The following is a 7,324-nucleotide window of genomic DNA, read 5'->3' as shown; positions in this document are numbered from 1 at the left end:
CATTAAATCACTTTTGATGTAAAAATGCCAAGGCTCTGTGCAACACATCTAGTGATGCTTTCCAAAGCAGCAGCATGAATACACCAGGGAGAGTCAGCAGATTTTTTTCCTTTCTTTTTTTTCCTTTTCCCAAAGGTGACCTACTGAAATGGAGACGAAGCCAAGAAAGGGATTGGCTAAAGGAGACGGCCGAAGGCTGACTCACACTGCTAAATGCTTGTTTCTAGCGTGCATGTACAATACAAATCCACCCCCTGTAGTAAGAATCCTCTGATCAGCACCAATGAGGACTCTGCTTGTGACTAACTCGCAAGCAGCGAGAATAGACAAGCTAATAACATTCAGAACAAATGTGCCTCTGGGCCATGTGGCAGTGATGAAGAACTGGTGACAGAAAAATGGAAAGAAAGGACTGTGTTACTTTACAGTCAGCATACTGTGTAATACGTTCCTCCTGATTGAACTACACCAGTGAATTAATTATTTCACCAGACCTGAGCATCATGATGACAAGGAGCTGCTTGTTCCTGCTTGTAGCTGCATTTGGGGCTTATGGTTATAGCGTGGTGCAGTCTGAGCCAACAGCCTAAAGGGAAACACTGCGGTGCAAGCAGACAGTTGTGTATGCCAAACTGAGCTGCTTCCAAGTATTTTACAATCTGGCAGATACTGAATTTGTTAAAATGTACACAAATCTGCTTCAGTTTACATATCTAAAAAGATTACAGAGCCACTGGCAGTCAAGTTGGGCATCCTCATATTAATGTTGAGTAGAACTGTTGTTGTTTTCTTGAGAATCAGTGGTACTGTATACACCAACTAATTAAGAGTACTATTGCTACTATTTCTAAGGAGAGGCAGGATTCAGCTGTCAAAGACTGGAATAAATGTAGTGATGTTTAAGCAAAGGACAACATGAACCTGTAATTATGACAATGAACATCATTGCATGATTAAACTCATACAATAGATAAAAATGAATAAAAATTAATGACCTTACCAGAGTGCGAAATCTTATTTACTTCTGATGTCTATCAGTTTAAATTAAATTTACCAGAGAAGTTTGCAAGCTTGTCTTAAAGAGCCGCTTTCTCTGATATTCTTTATATTTTCTGTTACTATTACTATTATTTTTACCATGACTGGTCTGTATTAAGCTGTAGCTTTGTTGCTTATGTGTTTCAGGTTTCTGGGGTAGCCTTTATGAAACTGGATGCTATTGGTTCCAGCTTCTCCAGAGGCAGTTTATATTGTAAGGTAAAGACCCTACATCAGGGGTGCCCAACTTCAGGCTTCAAGGGCCGGTGTACTGCATGCTTTAGATATCACCCTGGGTCAGCACACCTGAATCAAATGATTAGTTCATTACTAGGCCTCTGGAGAACTTCAAGAGACGTTGAGGAGGCAATTTAACAATTTAAATCAGCTGTGTTGGATTGAGGACACATCTAAAACCTGCAGGACACCAGCCCTTGAGGCCTGGAGTGGGACACCCCTGCCCTACATTATTACAAAGAAAATAAAATCATTGTATTTAAAATAGAAGAGTCAGTATTTATTACTACTTTTAGTGAATCACTTTCAATGGCTGCTATTGCATTATTTTCTTTGGTTTTACACCCAGACCATAACCATGTATCTAAACATTTTCCAAACAATGGTCAGTTTGTGTCACGTCTCTGAATCAGCAGACAACACACATGGCCTGCTCATATTTAGCAAAACCTTTTTTGGTAATAAAACAATGTCTTGTTAACCGACACTTTCTTTCCTGACACTTTGCTGACATCTCGTTCACACACAGAGATAATTACATTGCCAGGTGAATTTTGCTGTCATTCCTTTATGCAGATGAAGACTGGGGAATATTTCAGTGATGGTACTGAAATATGCATTGGGAATTCTGCAGTATGCAGGCTGAGCACAGGCAGCAGAGGGAGAGAGAGTAACTTTCTTCCTAAAGAAATCCTTTCTTCTCTGAGGCTCTGTGCTGCAGCGGCTTAGAAATGCAGAATTCTGACAAATGATTGAAAATGAAACAAAATGAGCAGCTGTTACTATAGTAACTGAGGATAGACCAGCCACACCTGCTGGTGAACTAATAAGGAGATGCAGATGTAGTAAAACATTGGTGTGGGGTAACCTTTTATTTAGGCAGAGTAGCAGTAAAAACAGTATTAGTCTAATTCATAAAAAAAATGAGTTGAGTGGACATAACTCACACTGAGAACCTCGGCCTGGGTCACTGTGGGTGCTTTCGTTAGACTGGTTGCTGGATACAGATGAGACACTGGAGCTCCGGACAAATCCTAGAGAAGCCAGACGGGCAGCTGGAAGGGCAGAGAAGCCTGGAGGACGAAGGCCAGACTGGCCTGATTTGAGCAGGAGGCTTTTTGGGGTGGTTTCTGGACCTGCCCTCCTGGGCTCTCCTAAAGGTAGAAAAACAAGTAAAAAAACAAGAAAAAAAACCTTTAAAAACCTGATTTAGTTTATACTGAAATAAAATGAATAAATAAAAGAGGAAGATTACATATATATAGATATATAAACATTATTCAATGACTAAATTCCACATAAATAAGAAAGCAGCATATGTGCAACCAGCCAAGAGTATCATTTATAATGTAAGAAGGCAAAATTATGCAGTGCGAGCTGGTAGCATGTGCAAGTTACACTAACTTCAAATGCTTTGCACTTCAAAGAGTTGAGGTGCCAAAAGCCAAGGCTCATCCATAAGCATGACAGGAAAAAAATTAGGTGAATCATTCAGCAAGCCCAAGAAGCTTGTTGAATAAATAACTCTACAGCTCAACATCTACGGGATGGGAGAGTGCAGAGAATACTAAAGTAGGTAGAGAGAGATGAGAGAAATCTGTTGAAATGATTTCTCAAGATTTGACCTAATCATCTAACCACACAGGGTTTTTTAACGTAAGCATACACAAATACATCTTGTGTTAAACTTTTAAACCTTCCCAAAACAACCTTTCAAAATGCAGCTGTCTCTGATACTAAAAATGCAACTAACATTTCAGTTCACTTTTGAGTCAATTTGCCAAAACGTTACAATCTCACCTGCCAGATCTTGTTGGCCTGGAGTGGCCACTTTGGCAGCCAGATATTGTGAGGGACCTGACCTTTGACCTGCCTGCTGAACTCTTGGCTTGGCTGCGGGCTGCCTGGTGACTGCACCTAGCCCAAGCTGAGGCCTCAGGGTTCTTGGCGAGCGGTAGACACTACCTCCTTCAGGGGAAACATGCTGCTGAAGGACATCACCAACAAAACCAGTTACTATAACATCATTCACATTCTAGACTGATGGACAGCAAGTTATCATGTAATAGGTTTGATTCATGTATTATTAAGTTAGGCACTTTGGTTTTGTGTGATAATACATCTAATCTATTACCACTCTGTTACTGTTTGTGGTGCAATGTGAGCCAGTACGTGACCAAAATAATCTAAAACACAGCATGTGCAGTGTAGCTGAAACTGACCAATCTGCTTGAACAATTAAAGGGTTAAAAATGCTTTCAAGTTGAGCCACCATCATGCTAAATTGGAATACTTGTACCACACCATAAGCTGAGTTGTGTGAACATATCAAAACAAAAGTCCGCTTCTCACCTCTTGAAGATATTTCTCTGATGCCTCCTGGAAGTTGTCTGACTTTCCACTCCTTTGAGGGATAGTGCTGCTTGGAGGTTTTACTCCAGTCACAGCGACACCTGGAGGATAGTATCCTGTCTTCTGCATCTCCTGTCGATATTTGTCAAATAGCAGGTTTGAGGAACAGAGCACTGGTGTGGATTTAGTTTGAGAAGCAACCTTTGGATCTTTGAGAGCTGGTGGGTTGGAGTAAGAGGGTAATCTTGATGTGTGTGTGGAGGCTTCATTTAGTGCATCGGTGAGTGGTGGTTTTGCTTGAGTATTCTTTCGAACATACGTGATGATTTTTGGCCGCACGTTTTTGGGCTTCTGAGGGGGCGAAGATCTCCTGGGTTCGGACTCCTTCTGTTGAGGCATGATAGGTTTGGGGATTCCACTGCTCAAACTCATCTTAGCATGTGGTTTGATAGTTTGACTTATTCCTCTTTGAGAGGAGTCACTGCGCTCCAGGCTCGGTGCCCTGATGCCCTGGACCTTAGCTGGAGAACCACTAGGTCGTCTCTTAGGTGACGAAGAGGAGGTGGTTTTAGGGGATGTAGGAGTTGCTGGTCGACTGGGGCTTCCCCATGGCTTCCTCCTTTCCAGACTTGAAGAGCTGGGAGTGGTGGTGTTCTCAAAGGAGCCCTGCTTTTTTAAGGTGTTATCAAAAGAGAGCTGCTTCTTTAAAGAATTCTCAAATGAAGGCTGCTTTTTCAGACTCTTATCAAAAGAGCTTTGTTTCTTCAGTGTGTTATCAAATGAGTTTTGTTTCTTTATGGCTTTAGGTTCAACACATGACTGAGTCCCCTTTGTACCTGTTCTGAGAGCCCTGTAGTTCACATCAGGGGTCTCATCCGCTTGTGTGCTTTTATCTATTTTAGCGTTGCTTTCTTTTTGACATTTTGTCGGAGAGGTTAAAGCCTTGTTCTCAGTACAATTTACCTCCAAAACACTACCCTTTGCTTTATTTCTATGGTTATTATTTGTCCCGGGTTTGCCACTGACATCATGTGCCTGTGATACAGCATCATCTGACTGAACTGCTGAATTCAAATTCATATCTACATCTTTCTGGGTTATTGTGCTTTTTCTAGCAGAAAGAGAAGAATCATCAACTATTTGAGAGGCCTTGCCTCTCTCAGAGATAGTGGTGCAAATCTGGGAAGTTAGGTCCTCTGAGATGGTTGAATGAGGACCAGAGGCAATATGCCAGGAGTCTGTCATCTGGTTCTTGCCAACAGTGTCCATGGCAGTGGCCATGCTTGAAATGGTGGACAGACAGGATACAAAGACATCAGTTTCAGAGCTTAAGTCAGTCTTGGAAGCTTCTCTGCTCTCAGAGACATGAGAGCCATTGGATTCTTGCTCACTGGCACCGTTCAGAATTGACTTCCTTTCTTCCCTGCCCTTATAATCTATCGCCTCTTCTGCTGTGGATTTTCTGCATGATGACGGCTGTTCTTGAAGCTCCTTCCGCTCTGCAAGCCCAACAAAGTCCTCTTCCTCCTCAACAAGATAAGCCTCCAACTCCTGACACTCTAACATCTCAAATTCAGCCAGCTCAGGGTCATCACACTGAGAGTCTGTGCCCCAGATGATGACTTTGTCTTGCTCTGCTGTTACAGTTATCAATCCTGACAGACAGCCAGTATCCCCAGTTCTCCCACCATCTTCTGTCCGAATGTCATTGGCATTGGCGTCGCCATCAGCCAGCATGCCACCCTGCTGGTTGTTATTCCTTAACTCCCCCACACCAAAGGGCTCTTCTCGCTCACACATTATGAAATCAGCTCTGAGTTTGTGGCAGCCTCAAGAGCACTTAAAATAAATCATCATCATCGTCAAGCATCAAAAAGTCTGTCTGCCCATCAAGCTGTCCTACTGGCAGAGCAGGAGCCTATTTTCAGTATGTCAGAAATGTGAATGTTGAATGTCATGTCTAATTTGGAGCATGGGTCTTCATAACATCTGAGGTCCTTATCCTGCATAAAAACAGCAGATCACAAGTAAAGAAAATATATTGAAGATGACTTAAAAACAATATTCAACAGGTATATTTAAGAAACTGTGCCATCTTATAATAATTTAAATCTTTCAGTCTGTTTCATCATAAAACCATGAAATAAAGTGAGTTTTTTTGTGGGGGCAGTGAAAGATGTGTAGATGCACCGAAGGTAATGTAGGCTAGACCAGCAGGAGAAATCACAGTTAACCTCTTACAAACACAGCAACGAGTGATTTAGCCAGCATAAACAATATTAATGTATAATTTTTTTCTGGCCTCTTTTTTCTTTTTTTTACACTTCTTTGTAGCTCAAAAAACCTTAATGGGTGTTTCTGTATATGAAACAGCTGAGGTCATATGATAACTTATTGGTTACAGCTTTTGTAAGAAAATCCTCAGGCCCAGTGTGGGATAAACTCAGGCCTGTTGGGCTCCCAGGATTGCAAAAACCTACAGTGGTGAAAACCATGAATCTTTTCTGCCTTTATTCCTAAATGTTAAACATGCCAAACATCTTGTTTATTTTGTTTCTGACTGAAATGTTGTCAAGGGCCCAGAATTTTTTGCAGCACTCTTGTGAAGAGCAGTATTCACAAATCTGACTCTTAAAAAAATGACATTAGTGAATTAGCTGGCAACCGGTCTCTCTCTAGCTTTAGGAATGTGAGTGAATTCAGCAGACAAGATAATATGCTGCTTGGAATATATGTTACAGGTAGGAACAACTTTGTGGTTAAACAAGATCTACAGAGAAGAAGGTACAAACAGAAAATATTAGCCTAAAAAAATTACTTTTATTGAATTATATAACTCCCTGATCTAACTAGAGACTGCTAAGTTTAAAATACAATTAGGAACAAGGGAAAAAAGGAATGACTATCTTCCAGCCACAGTGAACTATCTGGGGGGAAAAAATAACAACCAGACAAGCTTAAGTACACTGACAAAAAAAGCTAATTCTGCCTTTGGAGGGAAAATACAATGACACTTTCTCTTGTTTATGGACACTATCATTATTGTTCTGTCTTTATGACAGTCAGATGCAAACCAGCATGACAGTGACGGTGCTACATTTGACCTTCATAATGGAATTGTTTTCTTATATTTTATGTTTCTGATTATCCATGTGCCTTGAGTTACTGAGATTGTCTTTTGTGAATACTTTTAAGATACTTGCATTAAAAAAATACACATTATTTCTGTTATCCCTTTTCTGCACCATCTATTGCTTGCAACAACAAAAAAACAAAAACAAAAAACATCCAAGAACCTCTTTTTTTGTCCAATCAGCTGAGTGACATGATATTTAACCCTTTCCTTCATTAAGGGAGATCTATATGTAAACTTTGTATTTCAAAGAGCTTTAAACTGTCAACATGAATTTTAAGTTTGTTGATATGTTACCAAAATCTGGAAGTTCTGCAAAATCTGCTTCCCTCATCTCCCATCATTCAGCTGGCTGCCCTGCCACCTGCATGCTCAGATTAAGAGCTATGCCACTTCCTTTAATTGCCCTGCAATTTTAGTCAGCCAGCAGGTACCATAATTGCTCAGAGAGTTTCTACTAATCCAATATGAGAAATGTGAATGAAATGTCCTGTGTGGACCCTTTGTAAAGGACAGAGAGCACTGACAGGCCCTTTGATCTTAAGCAACAACTCTTTTTTTTTG

General features: G+C 40.8%; 1 protein-coding gene across 4 annotated transcripts in view; it reads right to left on the bottom strand.

The window, feature by feature from the left end:
- The window catches only part of mtus2b (microtubule associated tumor suppressor candidate 2b), a 29,560-nt gene that overhangs the window by 18,805 nt on the left and 3,431 nt on the right, over nucleotides 1–7,324 (bottom strand). For 3 of the 4 annotated variants that reach the window (XM_042219670.1, XM_005926500.3, XM_005926501.3), the window contains exons 2-4: nucleotides 3,628–5,630; nucleotides 3,076–3,262; nucleotides 2,223–2,429 (exon numbers count right to left, since the gene is read on the bottom strand). In XM_042219670.1, the coding sequence (XP_042075604.1) occupies nucleotides 2,223–2,429; nucleotides 3,076–3,262; nucleotides 3,628–5,427 (2,194 nt within the window). In that variant the 5' untranslated portion in view covers nucleotides 5,428–5,630. The remainder of the gene's footprint in view (nucleotides 1–2,222; nucleotides 2,430–3,075; nucleotides 3,263–3,627; nucleotides 5,631–7,324) is intronic. The other variant, XM_005926502.3, reaches the window with a different exon arrangement.

Source organism: Haplochromis burtoni, unplaced genomic scaffold (assembly GCF_018398535.1).
Source record: "Haplochromis burtoni strain Fernald_Lab_line unplaced genomic scaffold, NCSU_Asbu1 Contig_36, whole genome shotgun sequence".
Taxonomy (NCBI): domain Eukaryota; kingdom Metazoa; phylum Chordata; class Actinopteri; order Cichliformes; family Cichlidae; genus Haplochromis; species Haplochromis burtoni.
The sequence above is the reverse complement of the archived record's forward strand: the minus strand, read 5'-3'. Positions and strand labels throughout refer to the sequence as shown.